The 20,348-nt window shown below is 47.9% G+C and overlaps 1 protein-coding gene across 7 annotated transcripts in view; it reads left to right on the top strand.

Moving 5' to 3' along the window:
• The window catches only part of ANKRD27 (ankyrin repeat domain 27), a 77,670-nt gene that overhangs the window by 1,521 nt on the left and 55,801 nt on the right, over positions 1-20,348 (top strand). For 5 of the 7 annotated variants that reach the window (XM_008969263.5, XM_063599539.1, XM_034946770.3 and 2 more), the window contains exon 2: positions 14,447-14,578. The exons of the other annotated variants lie outside the window; for them this stretch is intronic. In XM_008969263.5, the coding sequence (XP_008967511.3) occupies positions 14,477-14,578 (102 nt within the window). In that variant the 5' untranslated portion in view covers positions 14,447-14,476. The remainder of the gene's footprint in view (positions 1-14,446; positions 14,579-20,348) is intronic. 7 annotated transcript variants of the gene reach the window in all.

The raw sequence follows: 20,348 nt of genomic DNA, 5'->3' as shown, positions 1-20,348 counted from the left end.
GGCCTTGACCATTGTGTGGAAGGGGGGTTCTCAGCCACCCACACGCTACATAGGGTCGTTCCCAGGGGGATAGCAGTTTTCAGGACAAAATGGGTGGAAAGAGGGAAAATCCTCTTTCCCTTCGGGGGAAGCTTTGGAGACAGCAGAGGGTGAGGAAGCTGCAAAGGTGGCCAGAGGCCAGATGTGCCAGGTCCTGAGCACCTAGCAGAGAAGTTGAGGGCTCACCTGGTGGGGAGTGCAGGGGAATCCTTTGAGGAATCCTGCAGAGCTCGGCGTTGGAAAGATCGCTTTGTTGTGTTGCTGGTGGACAGGCGTGAGTGAAATCCAGGGGGCAGATCCAGGAGGCACAGCCCGTAGGCCTTGGAAGGAGGGGATGCAGGATGGGAGCAGGAGCAGAGACTTCTTCTGACCAGCCATAGGGACAGGAATGCACCTGGGGATCTGACGTTGGATAGACTTACATTCCCAAGTTACACCCAGTCTTGCCTGGTGACCTGAAATAATCTTGGCCGGCAGCTTCCCTGGGAGGGCAGGCAGAGGTGTCTGCAGAGGGCCAGGGGTTAGGGTCTCCGTTGTGCCTCTTTGTGACTGTTAGACTGTGTCTCCCTCACCAAGACAGCTGCTGGGTGTTTGTTAGTGATGTTTCTGTGTCCCGGTTAGGGTTTCTGTGGCATCTGCCCTGCTGGGGCTCTTCCTGTCTGTCATTTGCCAGCAGCATTAGATTGGTGTCCAATGACTCCATCCTCTCATAGAGGAGTGGAGGAATGTGACCATGTCATGATAGGTACCAATCCTAGAAAGGATTCAGCCCAGAAGGATCCAGACTTGATTTGTCCTGAGGTTGATTCTCCATCTGAGGAACACTGAGAAGTGGCCCTAGAGCTCCTGCCCATCTGCCCAAGATACTGGTGGAGGGTGCATGGTGGTTCTTCTCCCTGTGGTCCGGGAACAGGGTGATGCGGTGGCATTCGGAGGGGCTGTTGTGCTCCTCCAAACTTTCCCGCTCCCTGCATGGTCCCGCCCTGGTTCCAGTCCTGGCTTCTCTCTAGCCCTGCTCATTCCAGCTATCACTGTGTTGGGCTGGCACTGAGCATCCTGATTGTTTTGGGCTTTTTGCCTTTGTGCTTGCTTGGCTATGACCTGGGGTTAGCCCCTCACCTACCCTGGATATGGACAGTGGAGTTCCAGCTCTTGTGAGAGATGACCTCTCCCTGGGAGCTGGGGCTTCCTCTTAATGCCCCACTATCGTTTTGTTCAAGTGGGTGAGCAGTTACTCCATCTCTGCAGGGAACCAGGCGCAGGGCTGGGTGCTTTAATGAGAAGCTTTGAGAAGAATATGGACAGGATCTCTAAATGTTATAGGTCAGGAGGACACAAGTGACTGTAACAGCATACATTACATCACCACATTGCTTCCATTGGTATGAAAAATAGATGAATAGAAAGTTTTCGTTTTTCGCCTTTTCCGTCTGAATCATAAATTAGACCAAATGGAGAATACTGCTCATCTGTTGGGAAGTGTTCCTGGTCAGAGTGTTTGGTCAGAGCCCCGGAAGGGCGGGAACGGCCATCGCAGTGAGATTTCAGCAGGGAGTGCATCTCTAAGGAGGCTGAATTCCCCCATGCTGAATTCTGCTGAGCTGGGCTGCACGCTGTCACCAGACGGTTCTTGACCACCCAGACTTATCTGGGCTAGCAGGACGGTTGAAGACCACAAAACCACGAGTGTGCACGCTGCTGCCTGAAATACTAGTTTGAGGCCTCACATGGCTCTCCTGTTCGTAGAATAACTGCAGATAACTCACATTTAGAGGTATTTGGTATCTCCAGCTAACTCAACTGGATTTTCTGTACATTTTCCCATCATTTGAGCCCAGGCAGGGATGAAATTTTTTGAAAGAAGTTTTATAAGAAGATTCACTTATCTTTCCAGTTTTACAAGAAAAAGTCCATTTTCTTTGCATGTTATTTTAAAATAGCAAACTAATTCTTTTGTTTGTTTTTTTTTTTGAGCTAGGTCTCACTCTGTTGCCCAGGCTGGAGTGCAGTGGCCCGATCTCGGCTCACTGCAACCTCCACCTCCCAGGTTCAAGAGATTCTCGTGCCTCAGCCTCCCAAGTAGCTGGGATTATAGGTGTGGGCCACCACAACCAGCTAATTGTATTTTTAGTAGAGATGGGGTTTTACCGTGTTGGCCAGGCTGGTCTGAAACTCCTGACCTCCAGTGATCCGCCTGCCTTGGCCTCCCAAAATGCTGGGATTACAGGTGTGAGCCACTGTGCCCAGCCAGCAAACTAATTCTTGCAGGTAAACTTGACAGGGTATAAAACTGTTTTTTTAAGCATTTACCCTTATGTAAGAATTCAACTCTGGCATTAAGCACCAGATCATATGAGATTATTACTTTTTTTTTTGGAGACAGGGTCTTCCTCTGTCGCCTAGGCTAGAGTGCAGTGGTGCAGTCATAACTCATTGCAGCCTTGACCTCTTGGGCTCAAGTGATCCTCTGGCCTCAGCCTCCCCTGGCTGGGTGTGTGCCACCATACCCATAGATAATTTTTTGATTTTCCTGTAGAGACAGGGTCTCACTTTGTTGCTCAGGCTGGTCTTGAACTCCTGGGCTCAATCATCTGTCAGCCTCAGCCTCCCAAAGTGCTGAGATTACAGGTGTGAGCCACTGCACCTGGCATATTACAGATTTTTTTTGTCTTTTTTTGAAATGGAGTCTCACTCCGTCACACAGACTGGAGTGCAATGGTGTGATCTTGGCTCACTGCAACCTCTGCCTCCCAGGTTCAAGTGATTCTTCTGTCTCAGCCTCCCTAGTAGCTGGGATTATAGGTGCCCATGCCTGGCTAATTTTTGTATTTTGAGTAGAGACAGGGTTTCACCATGTTGGCCAGGCTGGTCTTGAACTCTATCTCAAGTGATCAGCCTGCCTCGGCCTTCCAAAGTGCTGGGATTACAGGTGTTAGCCACTGTGCCCGGCCCTTTTTTAAATTTAAATTTAAATTTTTTTATTTTTTATTGAGACAGAGTCTCCCTCTGCTGCCCAGGCTGGAGTGCAGTGTCATGATCTTGGCTCACTGCAGCCTCCGCCTCCTGGGTTGAAGTGATTCTTATGCTTCAGCTTCCTGAGTACCTGGGATTACAGGGGTTTGCCACCATGCCCGGCTAATTTTTGTATTCTTAGTAGAGACAGGGTTTTGCCATGTTGGCCAGGCTGGTCTCAAACTCCTGACCTCAGGTGATCTGCCCACCTTGGCCTCCCAAGCCACTGCACCCTGCATGTTACGTATTTTTAACACTAGGACAGAAAGGTTGAGAACAGTGTTGGACAGAGGTCCTTTTTCTTCTTTTTTTTCATGTGACAGCACGGATGAAAGGACAGAGCTCTTTGAATCCCTACTCCTGGACAGAGGATTCAGTCTTTAGTGACCAGGAAGACTGAGGTCCAAGATAAAGCAGATGACTTGGGGCTAGATAACAGCAGGCCCTGTCCGCGCAGCAGTGCTTGTTAAGGGCGTGGTGTGTTTACACAGTTCTTGCATGTGACCTGCATGTTTTGATGTGGCACTCAGTGACCTTCCCGTCTCTTGCTATTCTGCCCCTTTCTGGCCTCTGCTTGGAGTCTTACTACTTTCCCATCCTCTACTTCATCCCCTTCCCTGCCGTTTTCTTTCATTTTCTTTCTTTTTTTTTTTTTTTGTGACGGGATCTCAGCCTGTCACTCAGGCTGGAGTGCAGTGGTGCCATCTCGGCTCGCTGCAACCTCTCCTTCTTAGGTTCAAGCAATTCTTCTGCCTCAGCCTCCAAGTAGCTGGGACTACAGGTGCCCATGACCACGCCCAGCTAATTTTTGTATTTTTAGCAGAGACGGGGTTTCACCATTTTGGCCAGGGTGGTCTTGAACTCCTGACTTCAGGTGATCCACTGCCTTGGCCTCCCAAAGTGTTCAGATTATAGGTGTGAGCCACCACGCCCGACCACTGCTGTTTTCTTCTGTCTCTGGTCCTTACCTTCCAGCTCTGTTTTTAGTTCGTCCATGGAAGCCTGTCCTTGTTGCCTCATCTTGCGGGGTGGAAGTATTGGTGTTCCTCCAGCATCTTTTCTGAAGCAGAAGGAGCGCCTTTTCCCAGCTTGAGTCTGACCATATTGCATCCTGTTTCTCACATGGCTTTCATCCAGAGCATCTTTACTTTTGCAATGTGCCACATAGAACCAACTATGTCAGGAACTAGAAAGAGTTTTGTGTTCTTGTGACTCTGTCCCAGCAAAATTGCATTATCTCATTGTGGTGGAGACTCATAAAAGGATTATCTGGGCTCCAGTAATAAGTGAATTTAATGATTCAAATAGCTGAGTTATTGCAGAGGCACCCCTGGGGCCCAGGCAGGGATTATATGCGACCATTTTTATGTTAGTCTCTTCTCCCTAGGAGGACTGGCCGAGAGCTCACAGGCCTTTTTCAAGCAGAACCCAGGGCACCTGCAGCCAAGACAGTTCTGGCTGGACCTGGGGAATTAGTTGAGGGGCCTGTGTGGCTGTCTGTCTTGTGGACTTTTCTTCTGTTGAAATAAAATATGACTCTTAGGCTGGGCATGGTTGCTCACGCTGTAATCCCAGCGCTGTGAGAGGCTGAGGCGGGAGGATTACTTGAGGCCAGGAGTATGAGACCAGCCTGGGCCACATAGCGAGACACCATCTCTACTAAATGAATGAATGAATGAATGGCTCTTATTTATCCTTGAGTCAGCCAGCTGCATCTCAGTTTCTTCATCTGTGACACAGGCTAGTGATACCTACTTGCCTAGAGTTATTGTGAGCATTAAGATAGGATGAGTGCTGGGTGCAGTGGCTCACACTTATAATCCCAGCACTTAGGGGGAGCTGAGGCAGGAGGATCACTTGGGCAACGTAGCGAGACCCCATCTGTACTGAAAATTAAAAAATTAGCTGGGCACGGTGGCTCACGCCTGTAATCTCAGCACCCTGGAGTCCGAGACAGGAGGATTGCTTAAGTAACTTAGTGAGACCCCATCTCTACAAATAATAAAAAAAAAATTAGCTAGGCATGGTGGCTCATGCCTGTAGTCCCAACTACTTGGGAGGGTGAGGCAGGAGGATCACTTCAGCCCAGGAGGTCAAGGCTGTAGTGAGCTGTGATTGTACCAGTGTACTCCAGTGTGAGTGATAGAGCAAGACCCGTCTCAAAAAAAAAAAAAAAGATGAAGATAAGACTGGGCACAGTGGCTTATGCCTTGTAACCCCAGCACATTGGGAGGCCAGGGCAGGAGGCTCACTTGAGGTCAGGAGTTTGAGACCAGCCTGGGCAACATAGTGAGACCCTGTTTCTACCAAAAACAAAACAAAACAAAAAATTTAGGCTTGGCCAGGTGGCTCATACCTGTAATTGTGGCACTTTAGGAGGCTAAGGTGGGAGGATTGCTTGAGGCCAGGAGTTTGATGGTGCAGAGAGCTATGACTGTGTCACTGTACTCCAGCCTGGTCAGTAGAGTGAGACCCCAACTCATAAATAAATGAAGGTAAGTAAGTAAAGATGAGGATGTATAGAAGTTATTGCAGTGCCTGGTACAAGGACTCTCCCAAATGGTGGCTATTTTTACCATTAGTTCCAAGGAATAGAATTCATCATGCAGTTATGTATGCATAGTGTTTTCCCAAGGAAGCATTCTGGATCCCTGTTACATAGTGAGAGAGTAGCTCCTATTTCATATTTCATTCATTTAATTATATCAAGGATAAATTCACTTTTACGCTTTTTAAATAGTTGTTGATTTTCTCATTTTAATGAAGAGAGAAGGCCCCAGGCTCAAGCTTAGCATCTAATGACTTTTTTTTTTTTTTTTGAGACGGAGTTTCACTCTTGTCGCCCAGGCTGGAGTGCAATGGCATGATCTCGGCTTACTGCAACCTCCATCTCCTGGATTCAAGCGATTCTCCTGCTTCAGCCTCCTGAGTAGCTGAGATTACAAGTGTGTGCCACCACGCCTGGCTAATTTTTGTATTTTTAATAGAGATGGGGTTTCACCACGTTGGCCAGGCTGGATCCGCCCACCTCGGCCTCGGAAAGTGCTGGGATTATGAGGTTTTAAATAACAGTAATTACCTTTATAATTTTTAACTTTAAGATGATCTTCTCTTCGTTGGAAGTGATACCATTTTTCTATTTAAAGTAGTAATAAGATTTCTTTTTAAAATAAATTTTAGGCCAAGGATGGTGGCATATGCCTGTTGAGCCAGGAGTTCAAGACCACCCTGGGCAACACAGCGAGACTCCATTTCTACAAAAGTAAACAAAAATAAAACAGAAAGGAAAATACATTTTTATAAAGACAATAAGTTATTGAAGGAAAATGTCAAACACTAGCAAGAGAGCCATTATGTGTAATTGTTGGGCAAAATTGTGCTCACATTGTGGGCAGGTTGTTCACTGCCCAGCAGCAGGGGCCGTGCAGCATGTTACCTAGGAGCTGCTCACTAGCCTAGTGCCCTTGCACAGGGCTGCGCCCCCTGGGAAGTCGGGTGCCTGTTTCTAATTCTCACAAAGGTCCCATGTGAGCTTGCAGTAACTGGTGCTACGTTGATATGCAGTACTGCATGTCACAGATAGTGAAGGTGGCATGTAAGTGACCCTCATAAGAGTCCTGCAGACAGGTATTAGCATTCTCTGTGGTGCAGGCCCAGATGGAGGCTCAGAGAGGTGGGATGACGTGGTTAGAAATCTGATCTCCTGGCTGGGCATGGTGGCTCACGCCTGTAATCCCAGCACTTTGGGAGGCCGAGGTGGGCGGATCACTTGAGGTCAGGAGTTTGAGACCAGCATGGCCATCATGGTGAAACCCCGTCTCTACTAAAAATAAAAAAATTAGCCGGGAGTGGTAGTGCACACCTGTAATCCCAGCTACGAGGGAGGCTGAGGCAGCAGGAGAATTGCTTGATCACAGGGGTGGAGGTTGCAGTGAGCCGAGATTGCACCACTGCACTCCAGCCTGGGCAACAGAGTGAGACTCTGTCTCAAAAAAAAAAAAGAAAAAGAAGAAATCTGATTTTCTTTTCTGTGCCCATTTTGTAGGCACCCCCTCTGAGAGCTCATTGGCTCAGAGGAGCAGACCAGGGGTGATGAGGAGCAGCTGTAGAATGTTTCATGAAACACACAAACCACTGGTTCACATTAGTTAGCAGCATGGAGCAGTCTGCAGACAGCAACATCCTTCAAACAGTTTACTTCCTAAAGTGAGTTGAACACTGACCTGTAATCTTCTTTTGGCCGTTCACAGACCTTTCAGTCATGAATCATGGAAGGGTCTTCTCTGGTTTCAGAAGTCCCAGTTCTGATGGTAGTGGTAGGTGTGTTCCATACTGATTCTTATTTTATCTGTACAGCATGACTCTGATGTAAGTCCATTTGGCTTTTGCTTTTAGAACCTTACCTAAAATAAGCAATCTAATTTTAGCAACCCCTTTCACAACAGCAGCAAAGTCTATACAGGATATATAAATAGTCTAATAAAAGTCGTATACGATCCTTATGGAAAAGTCGGAGGACATCGAAGAAGACATTCATGGAAAGATATACCATATATGTGGATGATAAAATTCATAATTATAGGGCTGAGTGTGGTGGCTCACGCCTGTAATCCCAACAGTTTGGGAGGCCGAGGTAGGAAGATCACTTGAAGCCAGGAGTTCAAGACCAGCCTGGCCAACATGGCGAAACCCCGTCTCTACCAAAAAATACACACAAAAAGTTAGCTGGTGTTGTGGCATGTAGTCTGTAGTCTGAGCTACTTGGGAGGCCGAGGTAGGAGAATTGCTTGAACCCAGGAAGCAGAGGTTGCAGTGAGCCAAGATTGCGCCACTGTACTCCAGCCTGGGCAGCAGAGCAAGACCTCTGTGTCGAAAAAAAAAAACTGCAGGCTGGGCGCGGTGGCTCATGCCTGTAATCCCAGCACTTTGCGAGGCCGAGGCAGGCGGATCACCGAAGGTCAGTAGTTCAAGACCAGCCTGGCCAACATGGTGAAACCTCGACTCTACTAAAAGTACAAAAATTAGGCCGGGCGTGGTGGCTCACGCCTGTAATCCCAGCACTTTGGGAGGCCGAGGCGGGCGGATCACGAGGTCAGGAGATCGAGACCATCCTGGCTAACACAGCGAAACCCCGTCTCTACTAAAAATACAAAAAATTAGCCGGGCATGGTGGTGGGCGCCTGTAGTCCCAGCTACTTGAGAGGCTGAGGCAGGAGAATGGCGTGAACCCTGGAGGCAGAGCTTGCTGTGAGCCAAGATCATGCCACTGTACTCCAGCCTGGGTGACAGAGCAAGACTCTGTCTCAAAAAAAAAAAAAAAAAAAAAATTAGCCTGGTGTGGTGGCGGGTGCCTGTAATCCCAGCTACTTGGGAGGCTGAGGCAGGAGAATTGCTTGAACCCGGGAGGCAAAGGTTGCAGTGAGCTGAGATTGTGCCACTGCACTTTAGTGTGGGTGAGAGAGCAAGACTCTGTCTCAAAAAAAAAAAAAAAAATTCATGAATTTATTGCAGGTCCAATAAAAATCCTAATAGGATTTTTCATGTAATTGACAAGGTGATTCTGATTCATTTGATATTATAAAGGGCAAGGAATAACCTTTGGAGAACAAGCTGGAGGGGAGCTTTTCTCTGTGAGTTAGTAACGCTTATTATGAAGCTGTAGTCATGTAAAATAAATGTTCACATGTGGTCTCTCCCTGCCCTGTCCAGTGTAATAGCTGCTAGTGGCTATTGAGCACATGAAATGTGGCTAGTATGAATTGAGAAGTGCTGTAAATGTAAAATGAACACTAGATTTTAAAGACTTAAGAATAAAAAAGAATGTAAAATATATCATTAATAACAGTTTTTGTTTTTTTTTTTGAGACAGAGTCTCACTCTGTCACCCAGGCTGCTGTGCAGTGGTGCAATCTCAGCTCACTGGAGTCTCTGCCTCCTGGGCTCAAGCGATTCTCCTGCCTCAGCCTCCCGAGTAGCCTGGCTAATTTTTGTATTTTGTGAAGATGGGGTTGCCCAGGCTTTTCTCGAACTCGTGGACTCAAGCAGTCCACCTGCTTTGACCTTCCAAAGTGGTGGGATTACAGGCATGAGCCACTGTGCCCGGCCATCATGAAGAACTTTTTATTATTATTATTATTATTTGGGGCTGGAGTCTTGCTCTGTTGCCCAGGCTGGAATGCAATGGCACAATCTCGGCTCACTGCAACCACTGCCTCCTGGGTTCAAGCAGTTCTGCCTCAGCCTCCCAAGTAGCTGGAATTATAGTCACCCGCCATCATACCCGGCTAATTTTTGTATTTTTATAGAGACGGGGTTTCATGATGTTGGCCAGGGTCTTGAACTCCTGACCTCAGGTGATCCACCCACCTCAGCCTCCCAGAGTGCTGGGATTACAGGTGTGAGCCAGTGTGCCCAGCCAATAACTTTTAAATAATGATCAAGTCAAGTGCAGTGACATATACCTGTGGTCCCAGCTACTTGGGAGGCTGAAATGGGAGGACTGCTTGAGGCTGGGAGTTCAGGGCTGTGGTGAGCTGAGATTGTGCCTGTGAATAGCCACTGCAACATAGCAAGACCCTGTCTCTAAAAAACAAAATAAATAATGGTCATATGTTGAAAATATAATATTTTGGATATATTAAGATAAAATATATCATTAAAACTAATTGCACCCTGTTTCTTTTTTAATGTGCTACTAGAAAATTTAAAATGACATTGTGTATTTCTATGTAATATATACATAATTGTATTTCTCACATGTGACAGTAAGACCCTTGAAACAGAGTAGAGCCTGGAAACAGGCTAAACATACGTGGGATCTTGGAGTGTGACAGCTGTAGCATTATCAACCTGTGTGAAATGGATAGAATATTCAAAAAATGATGATGGGACAATTGGCTTACTATATGGAGAAATATAATTAGACACTCGATTTATAGCATGTACAAAAATCCAGATGGATTGAAGACCTAAAAATAGAAAACTTTACTCTTTTTAGAAATCATAAGGACTATCTTTATGGGTTTGAAATTGGAAAGGACATGGTTTCAGGTAGCCTTTGCTGTGTAACAAACCCACCCAAAATGTAGTGACTTCAAACTGCCACAATTTATTACTTCCTACGTTGTGTGAGTTGGGTGGGTGGTTCCTCTACTAGTCTCAGCTGGGATCCCTCAAGGGGCTGTATTCTGCTGGTGGGTTGGCTGTGCTCGCTGGGCCACCTAGGCCTCGCTCTCCCCCCATGGCCTTTCATCATGTGGGCTTCTTCATAGCATTGGGATCTTGGGGTACCAAGAGAATGAGAATGGAATCCGCAAGCCCTTTTATAAGTGTGTATGTATGTATATACATTTACTTTTCTTATTTCTTGAATGTACTAAGACTTTTTGTTTTGTTTTGTCTTTGAGACAGAATCTCACTCTGTCACCCAGGCTGGAGTGAAGTAGCATGATCTCGGCTCACTGCAACCTCTGCCTCCTGGGTTCAAGTGATTCTCCTGCCTCAGCCTCCCAAGTAGCTGGGATTACAGGCACATGCCATCACGCCTGGCTAATTTTTGTATTTTAGTAGAGATGGGGTTTCACCATGTTGTCCAGGCTGGTCTCAAACTCCTGACCTCAAGTGACCCACCCGCCTAGGCCTCCCAAAGTGTTGAGATTAGAGGTGTGAGCCACCATGCCTGGCCTTTTTTTTTTTGTTTTTTAAAGAGATGGGGTCTCACTCTGTTGCCTAGGCTGCAGTGCAGTGTTTCAATCATAGTTCATTGCAGCCTCAAACTCCTGGGCTCAAGCAATCCTCCCATGTCAGCCTCCCGAGCAGCTGGGACTGCAGGCATGTGCCAGCACACCTGGATAATTTTTGTATTTTATTATTTGTAGAGACAAGGTCTTGCTGTTTTGCCCAGGCTGCTCTCGAACTCCTGGCCTGAAGTGATCCTCTTGCCTTGGCCTCCCAAAGTGCTGGGATTACAGGAGTGAGCCATTGTGCCCAGCCCCTGTAAGACCTCTTGAAGCTGACACTCACAAATTGTACAGCATCGATTCTGCCTGTTGGTTGAAGCAAGTCACAGGGCTGGCTCTGATTCAGGGGCTGCGGAAATGAGTCTACTTCCTTTTTTTTTTTTTTGGAGACCGAGTCTTTCTCTTTTGCCCAAGCTGGAGTGCAGTGGCAGGATCTGGGGTCACTGCAATCTCTGCCTCCTGAGTTCAAGCGATTCTTTGCCTCAGCCTCCCAGGTAGCTGGGATAACAGGCACATGCCACCACGCCCCACTAATTTTTGTATTTTTGTAGAGATGGGGTTTTGCCATATTGGTCAGGCTGATCTCGAACTCCTGACCTCAAGTGATCTGCCCGCCTCGGCCTTCCAAAGTGCTGGGATTATAGGCGTGAGCCACCGTGCCTGGCCTACTCTATCTTCTGATGGGGAAATAGTGAAGTCACTTTGCAAAAAGACCTGCCAGAGAATAGACATGCCAATTACAGATTTCCTAAGGCTCAAAAAGCACTGACCTTAAAAGCAAAGAGTGGCAAATCCAATTATTGTTGACCCTTGAACAATATGGGTTTGAACTGTGTGGGTCCACTTATATGTGTTTTTTTCAACCAACTTCAGGTTGAAAATACCATACTCACAGGTTGCAAATTTCTGTATATGGAGGGCTGACACAGACATGTGAGTTCCACAGGGCCGACCATGGGATTTGAGTATGTGTGGACTTGGGTATACAAGAGGGTCGCAGAACCAATCCCCCAAGTATACTGAGGGATGACGGTCCATTCACATCAAAACTTCTGGCCAGGCACAGTGACTCACGCCTGTAATCCCAGCGTTTTGGGAGGCTGAGGTGGGAGGATTGCATCAGGCCAGGAGTTCAAGTTCAGCGTGGGCAACACAGCAAAATCTCATCTCTACAAAAAGTAAAAAATAAAAAAAAGGTTGGGCGTGGTGGTGCATGCCTGCAGTCCCAGCTGCTCTGGAGGCTGAGGTGGGAGGTGGGAGATCACTTGAGCCCAGAAGTTCAAGGTTACGGTGAGCTACGATCATGCCATTGGACTCCAGCTCTAGCCTGGGCGACAGTGTGAAACCCTGTCTCAAAATAAATAACATCCAAAGTTCTATTTCTGAACACACCCATTTGACAAAATGAAAAAGCAAGTTACAGACTGGGAGATGGTGTGAGTATATGTGTGTGTGTGTGTGTGTGTGTGTGTGTGTGTGTGTGTGTATAATTTTTTTTTTTTTTTTTAGACAGCATCTTGCACCATCACACAGGGTGGAGTGCAGTGGCATGATCATGGCTCATAGTGGCCTTAACCTCCTGGGCTCAAGTGGTTCTCCTGCCCCAGCCTCCTTAGTACCTGGGACTATAGGCACGGGCTGCCACACATGGCTAATTTTTAAAACTTTTTTTGTAGAGATGGGGTCTCGCTATGTTGCCCGGGCTGGTCTTGACCTCTTGACCTCAAGTGATCCTCCTACCTCATCCTCCCCAGGTGCTGTGATTACAGCCAGCCTGGGAGATGATATTTAAAACTTACTTTAGTATACAGATGTGTAAAGAACTATAAATCCTAAGAAAAAGGCCAAGAACCCAGTGGGAAAGTGAGCAAAAGACATGATCAGGCAGTTTACATAACAGAAAGAAATTTAGTTCATTTAATTAATGAACCAATGAAAATGAAAAACAGTGGGATATGGCTTTATACTCATAGACTATCTCAGCCCATGCAGGCTGCTGTAATAGAAGGCTTGAAAATGACAGAAATGTGTTTCTCACAGTTCTGGAGGCTGGGAAGTACAAGGTGAAGATCCTGCAGGTCGGATGTCTGGGGAGGGCCTGCTTCATAGACAGCTGTCTGTTCTCTGTAACCTCACGTGGCCGGAGGAGCAAAGGAGCTCTCCCAGGCCTCTTTCTTTTTCTTTTTTTTGAAACGGAGTCTCGCTTTATCACCCAGGCTGGAGTGCGGTGGCGTGATCTCTGCTCACTGCAACCTCTGCCTCCTGGGCAGTCCCAAGCTGGGACTATAGGCATGCACCACCACACCCAGCTAATTTTTGTATTTTCAGTAGAGACGGGGTTTCACCATTTTGACCAGGCTGGTCTTGAACTCCTGACCTCAGGTGATCCGCCCGACTTGGCCTCCCAAAGGGAGGATTACAGGCATGAGCCACTGTGCCCGGCTGCATAAGGGCACTGATCTCTTTCATGAAGGCTCTGCCTTTGTAACCTAATCACCCCCAAAGGCCCCGCCTAGCGGGTTAGTGTTTTAACATATGAGTTTTAGGGGGACATAAACATTTAGACCATAGCACAGACTAACAGAAATTTTATTATTTTATTATTTTAATTTTTGAGGAGATAGTGTTTTACTATATTGTCCAGGCTGGTCTCCAACTCCCGGTCTCAAGCGGATCCTCCTGTCTTAGCCTCCCGAGTGGCTGGGACTACAGGCACATGCCACCATACCCAGATAATTGTTTATTTTTGTAGAGGTAGATAATTGTTTATTTTTATTGTTTATTTTTGTAGATAATTTTTTTTTTGTAGATAAATTGTTTATTTTTGTAGAGGTGAGGGGTTTGCTGTATTGCCCAGTCTGGTCTTGAACTCCTGGGCTCACGGGATCCTCCTGCCTCAGGCTCCCAAAGTGCTGGGATGACAGGCATGAACCACCACACCTGGCTTCCACTTTATTTCTTAAAAGAAAATCTGAGGCAAACATGGCAAAATGTGACGATTCCTTAATTCTGGTGCTAGGTTTGCATTATTACTCAGTACTTTTCCATGTGCTAAAATATTTCATTAAAAATACATGAGTATCTTGAGAATGTCATAATTTTGGTCATGTAGGATATTATAAAAATAGCCATTTATACTTTAGCCAAGACTTGGAGTTTAACAAGATTTTCTGAGCATAATTTACACGTTAGCCAATAAATGGGTCATCTTGGAATTGGTGGGTTGTATTTGAGATTTCCTGGTGGAGTGAGTCTGTGGGAGAAAAAAATGGCACGTCATGAATCCTTTTTTATTTGGAGGATACTCTTTAGAAATTGCCAGATGCAGGTCGGGTGTGACAGCTCACGCCTGTAATTCCAGCACTTTGGGAGGCCGAGGCGGGCAGATCACCTGCTGGTCAGGAGTTCAAGACCAGCCTGGCCAACATGGCAAAACCCTGTCTTTACTAAAAATACAAAAATTCGCGGGTGTGGTGGTGGGCGCCTGTAGTCCCAGCTACTCCCGAGGCTGAGCCGTGCTCCAGCCTGGGCGACAGAGTGAGACTCTGTCTCAAAAAAAAAAAAAAAAGAAAATGCCAGATGCATCAGATGCAGACTTTCATGTGTTACGTAAACTCGAAAATGGCTATTCACTGCTTTTCCCTCCCTTATTGCAGGAGATTTGCTCTGACCCATCTGAAGTCCATATGGCTCTGTATGATGAAGACCTCCTGAAAAATCCTTTCTATCTGGCTCTGCAAAAGTGCCGCCCTGACTTGTGCAGCAAAGTGGCCCAAATCCATGGCATTGTAAGTGCACTGAGCCTCGGGGTTGTCCTGAGGCATGAATGGTTCCAGAGACGTGGTAGACTAAGGCTCAGTTTGGAGGGAGTTTGTTATAAACTCAGCTTAACAAGCTCCCAGCAGTGTGCTTGGTCTGTGAGTGAGCAGCGAGGGGCCCCCATGAGCCGCTCCCTCCAGGAAGCCTTCTGGGACTGCAGTCCAGGCTGTAATACTTTCTCTGAACTCCTGGCCCCCGCCTGTGGCTAACTGTGCCCTTTCGTGGAGCACCCCCAGTGACACTTGGTCTCACGCTGCGGTGCTCTCGTTTCTCTCTTGCCTATGGAGGCTTCTCCAGGGCTAAAATGAGTTGTGCTCCCTGGGGCCTCACGAGTCCTGGTCTGTCTGGGAGGTGGGTGCTCACCCTCATAGAATAAGGGACCGAGTAAACGCATTCATACACTGCTTTGAAAGGTTTTTCCAAAGGGAAAGCACCATGATGAAAGAACTTTTCTGGTAGAGGCCACAACCTCAGAAGCCTTCAGGGGCAGCCAGGTAACAGGAATGAGAAGCAGGCAGGAGACGCTGTCGCCTGTCATGGTGGGGGCATCTGCCTGGACGGGGGCGGGCCCCGCATTGTGGGTCTTTCCAGTTCTCAGGTCAGTGAACTTGGCGGGCATCCTACTTAGACGGCACTGGGGGACACAGTGTCCCGGGTGCATTTGTGTCGTCTGTGGCCTCTGCTTCAGGAGTCTTCCGTCTTCTTTTTGTCTGTTGTCCCCTACTCTCTCAAATGGATGTCCACTTCTCTTATCCCGTGGGGCGACTTTACTTAGATATGTGAGGTGCCTGAGGGTTTGAACTGAAGGAGAAGTCAGGTTAGCTGAGTGTGGCTTCAGGTTCTCAGCGGCCTCTCGGACGCTGGAATTGACTTTCATTTATTTTTATTTTTATTTATTAATTTTTTTTGAGACAGAGTCTTGCTCTGTCACCCAGGCTGGAGTGTGGTGGCGTGATCTCAGCTCACAGCAACCTCTGTCTCCCAGGTTCAAGCGATTCTCCTGCCTCGGCCTCCCAAGTATCTGGGATTGCAGGTGTGTGCAACCACGTCCGGCTAATTTTTGTGTTTTTACTAGAGATGGAGTTTCACCCATGTTGGCCAGGCTGGTCCCGAACTCCCGACCTCAGGTGATCTGCCCACCTCGGCCTCCCAAAGTGCTGGGATTACAGGCGTGAGCCACTGTGTCTGGCCTGGACTTGACTTTGATTTTGCCCAGGCCACGCTCTGCCATCAGAAACTGGGTTTCTTTTTTTTTTTGAGACAGAGTCTCACTCTGTTGCTCAGGCTGGAGTGCAGTGGCACAATCTCGACTCTGCAACCTCTGCCTCCCGGGTTCAAGTGATTTGCCTCAGCCTCCTGAGTAGCTGGGATTACAGGCACAAACCACCATGCCCGGCTAATTTTTTTTTTTTTTGAGACGGAGCCTTGCTCTGTCACCCAGGCTAGAGTGCAGTGGCGCAATCTTGACTCACTGCAACCTCCACCTCCGGGGTTCAAGCGATTTTCCTGCCTGAGTCTCCTGAGTAGCTGGGACTACAGGTGTGTGCCACCACACCCAACTAATTTTTGTATTTTTAGTGGAGACAGGGTTTCACCATGTTGGCCAGGATGGTCTCGATCTCCTGACCTCGTGATCCACCCACCTCAGCCCCCCAGCGTGCTGGAATTACAGGTGTGAGCCACCACACCTGGCCTAATTTTTGTATTTTTAGTAGGGACAGGGTTTCACCGTGTTGTCCCGGCTGGTCTTGAACTCCTGGCCTCAAGTGATCTGCCCGCCTCCATCTCCCAAAGAGAAGCTAGGTTTCTTGACATCTTTTCCAGTTTTTATGATTAGTTTTGTGATTCATATTTCTTCACCACAATCTTCTTACTTTAGATTTTAGAAGGCAAAAAGTTCATTATTTTAAAAATTAGAATATATAGCTCTTTCCAAATAAAAATCTCATAAAATTCACCAAAGACATTCACTGTCATCTCTTCATTTCACAGCAATTATTAAAAGCTGCTGTATACAAGATACTTTGCTTGATGGTGAGGATTCACCAAGAAACAGAAACACACATCACTCTTTTTTTTTTTTTTTTTTTTTTTTGAGATAAGGTCTTGCTTTGTCCCCCAGGCTGGGCTAGAGTACAGTGACATGAACATGGCTCACTGCAGCCTCAAACCTCTAGACTCAAGCAGTCCTTCTGCCTCAGCCTCCCAAGTAGCTGGGACTACAAGCATGTGCCACCACGCCTGGCTGGTTTTTATTTTTTATTTTTGTTGCCCAGGTTGTTCTTGAACTCCTGGCCTCAAGTGATCCTCCTGCTTCAGCCTCCCAAAGTGCTGGGATTACAGGCATGAGCTGTCACGCCTGGCCCTAGATCACCATCTTTACCCTCATGGAGCTTAAATTCTAGTGCGAAAGATGGTCATTCACTGAGCGAGTGCATACTAATTACGGTAGTGGTGAGTGTCGCAGAGGAAAAGTACGGGACGCAAGGTGGGCATGGATCAGGGAGGGCCTGGCCGTACTGCGGGAATATTTCCTCTCTTCCTGTCTTCGTTGTATGATATTTTAAACTACTGTCTAGACAAGTGCATATTTTCATATATATCTTTATCCAGCTTTTTAGAAGTGTCACACTGTGGCATAGTTATTTCTGTGAAAGCTTTTTGGGGAAGCTCTATCTTGCTCAGCATGGTGTTAGTGAGCCTGGCGGCTGCCACTTCAGGCTTTTCTTTTTCTTTCTTTTCTTTTCTTTCTTTCTTTCTTTTTTTTTTGAAACAGAGTCTCACTGTGTTGCCCAGGCTGGAGTATAGTGGCTCTATCTGGGCTTGCTGCAACCTCTGCCTCCTGGGTTCAAGCGATTCTCCTGCCTCGGCCTACCAAGTAGCTGGGATTACAGACACCCACCACCATGCCTGACTAATGTTTCTATTTTTAGTAGAGATGGGGTTTCACCATGTTGAGCAGGCTGGTCTGGAACTCCTGACCTCAAGTGATCCATCTGCCTTGGCCTCCCAAAGTGCTGGAATTACAGGCGTGAGCCACTGCGTCTGGCCTAACTTTTGTAATTTTTGTAGAGACGGGGTTCTCAATTTCTTGCCCAGGCTGGCCTTGAACTCCTGACCTCAGGCGATCCTCCTGCCTTGGCCTCCCAAAGTGCTGGGATTACAGGTGTGAGCCACCATGCCTGGCCAACTAAGTGCTTTTCAGCTACAAGTCATGGGATCCCACTCAAGCCCACTTTAGCAAAAGGGGGATTTTGAATGAACTTTTCTGCCTTGTCGCCTTCCTTTTGGGGACAGCGGAGAATGGAGATTCTTCTTAGGCTCTGCCATCCGGGGTTCCCCCACAGAACCCCAGACCCTCAGTCTAGCTCCTCCTGAGATCCAAGGCATCCACAAGGAACTGCTGGGGTCCATATGGGGCAGCAGTGAGCCTCTGGTCTTCCTCAGCCTTGTTTGGTGGACTTGAATCAGTGAGGTTGCCAGGCATGTTGGTGCAGGCCTGTAGTCCCAGCTACTCAGGAGGCTGAGGCAGGAGGATCGCTGGAGCCCAGGAGCTCTGGGATGTCGTGAGCTATGCTGATTGCATCTCCACACTAAGTTTGGCATCAATATGGTGACCTCCCAGGAATGGGGGACCACCATGTTGCCCAAGGAGGGGTGAACACTGCCATGCTGGAAATGGAGCAGGTCAAAACTCCTGTGCTTTTGCCAGGCGCAGTGGCTCATGCCTGTAATCCCAGCACTTTGGGAGGCCAAGGCAGGCGAATCATTTGAGGTCAGGAGTTCAAGACCAGCCTGGCCAACATGGTGAAACCCCATATCTACTAAAAATACACAAATTAGCCAGGTGTGGTGGTGCGCACCTGTAATCCCAGCTGCTTGGATGGCTGAGGCATGAGAATCTATTGAACCTTGGAGGCAGAGGTTGCAATGAGCTGAGATTGCGCCACTGTACTCCAGCCCAGGAGACAGAGCAAGACTCTGTCTTAAAAAACAAACAAACAAAAAACAAACAAACAAAACAAACAAAAAACCCTCCCGTGCTGATCAGCAGTGGGATTGCACCTCTGAATAGCCACTGCACTCCAGCCTGGGCAACTTAGTGAGACCCCATCTCAAAAAAAAGAAAAAGAAAAAAGAATCAGGGAGGCCAGCATCTCAGCAGAAATCAGCAGAGTGTAGGAGCTGCCATCACTGTCACACTGGTCAGGTTTGCTGGCCCATGCTGGCCCCCTCTTGTCCGTGTGAGGAGGGACATGGACCCACACCTGTCCAGTCCGCAGTTGTGCTCTACCTATGTTTATAGATTGAAAGAAAAAGTTGAATATCTCGATGGTCTCCAGAAAAATGCCATCCTTTCTGTCACCTCTAAGGGATCCCTGTGGCCTCAGCAGTTGAATGCCAAATATCTTTCCATGAAGTTTGGACATTGTACCAACTTTATTTCATTTTTAATATTTTGGTAGAGATGGGGTCTCACTGTGTTGCCCAGGCTGGTCGTAACCTTGTACCAAGTTTGACTGCCCTTGAGTCTGCCCTGGAGATCAGAGTCCTTTATCAGGCTCCAAAAAGTGTGAAATCACTTAAAAACGTGTCTCAGCCAGGCATGGTGGCTCACGCCTGTAATCCCAGCACTTTGGGAGGCCGAGGCAGGAGGATCACTAGGTCAGGAGTTTGAGACCAGTCTGGCCAACATAGTGAAACCCTATCTCTACTAAAAATACAAAAAATTAGCCGTGCGTGGTGGCAGATGCCTATAATCTCAGCTACTGGGGAGGCTGAGGCAGGAGAATCGCGTGAACCCAGGAGGCGGAGGTTGCAGTGAGCTGAGATCATGCCACTGCACTCCAGCCTGGGCAGCAGAACGAGACTCTGTCTCAAAAAAACAAAAACAAACAAAAAAAAAAACCATGTGTCTCCCGCAGAGTGAACTGCACCACGCTTCTCCCTGCGTGCACACTGCTGGGCCGCCTCATCTCTGTGTGGCCCTGCAGCAGTGTGTGTGGGGCAGCTGAGGGTGCAGCTTGACTGCTCCTTCCCTCCCCACCCCCACCCCATCCCTGCCCCCGCCCCGCCACGCCTCGAGGCGCCTTCCTTCCCAGGTGCTCCTTCTGTGGGGATGCCCCCACATCCAGGCAGCTGTCTCCTTCCTGCCCTCCTCTGCTATCTGATTGGACAGTGGAAGCGCCTTCTCCTGTGCTCACCCAGATTTCAAATTTCAATTTCAGAGGCCTGTGACACCCCCACTGCTTCTAAAAGTCACCTCTGTGCTTGCAACTATCCGGCTAATTACACACCTGTGGCGTCCTCAGAGCAGGCTGGGCAGGTCTGCGTCCCTGGGGCTTTAGTGCAGAGTTGAAAGTCCTCCAGGTTTCCCAGGTGCACCAGGAGACCGGCCCCTTTGCCTACAGGAAAAACAAAAATTTCAAAGGAGATTGAACTTGGTCCTTTTATTGAGGTGTCTGATTTAATGGGGTAAGTAGGCTCCGGGGGCCTAGTCTGGGAGCCTAGCAGCATGTCTTCTAAGCCCCAGGAACTAACTTTCATCCAAGCTAAGGGCGCTGAGACCCCTGCTCCAGTTCTCAGAATTTATTTAGTATAGATGCTTCCAGCAAGCCGTGGCCATCCACTCCACGCCAGGCACCGTGCCAGGTTTCAGGGTTACACGATCAATGGGGAACTTGGCACGCCTTCAGGGAATTCCAGAAACCGGCCATTTGCAGGCCAGAGGAATGAGTA

Source organism: Pan paniscus, chromosome 20, assembly GCF_029289425.2.
Source record: "Pan paniscus chromosome 20, NHGRI_mPanPan1-v2.0_pri, whole genome shotgun sequence".
Lineage (NCBI taxonomy): Eukaryota > Metazoa > Chordata > Mammalia > Primates > Hominidae > Pan > Pan paniscus.
This window is presented reverse-complemented; position numbering and strand designations above follow the sequence as displayed.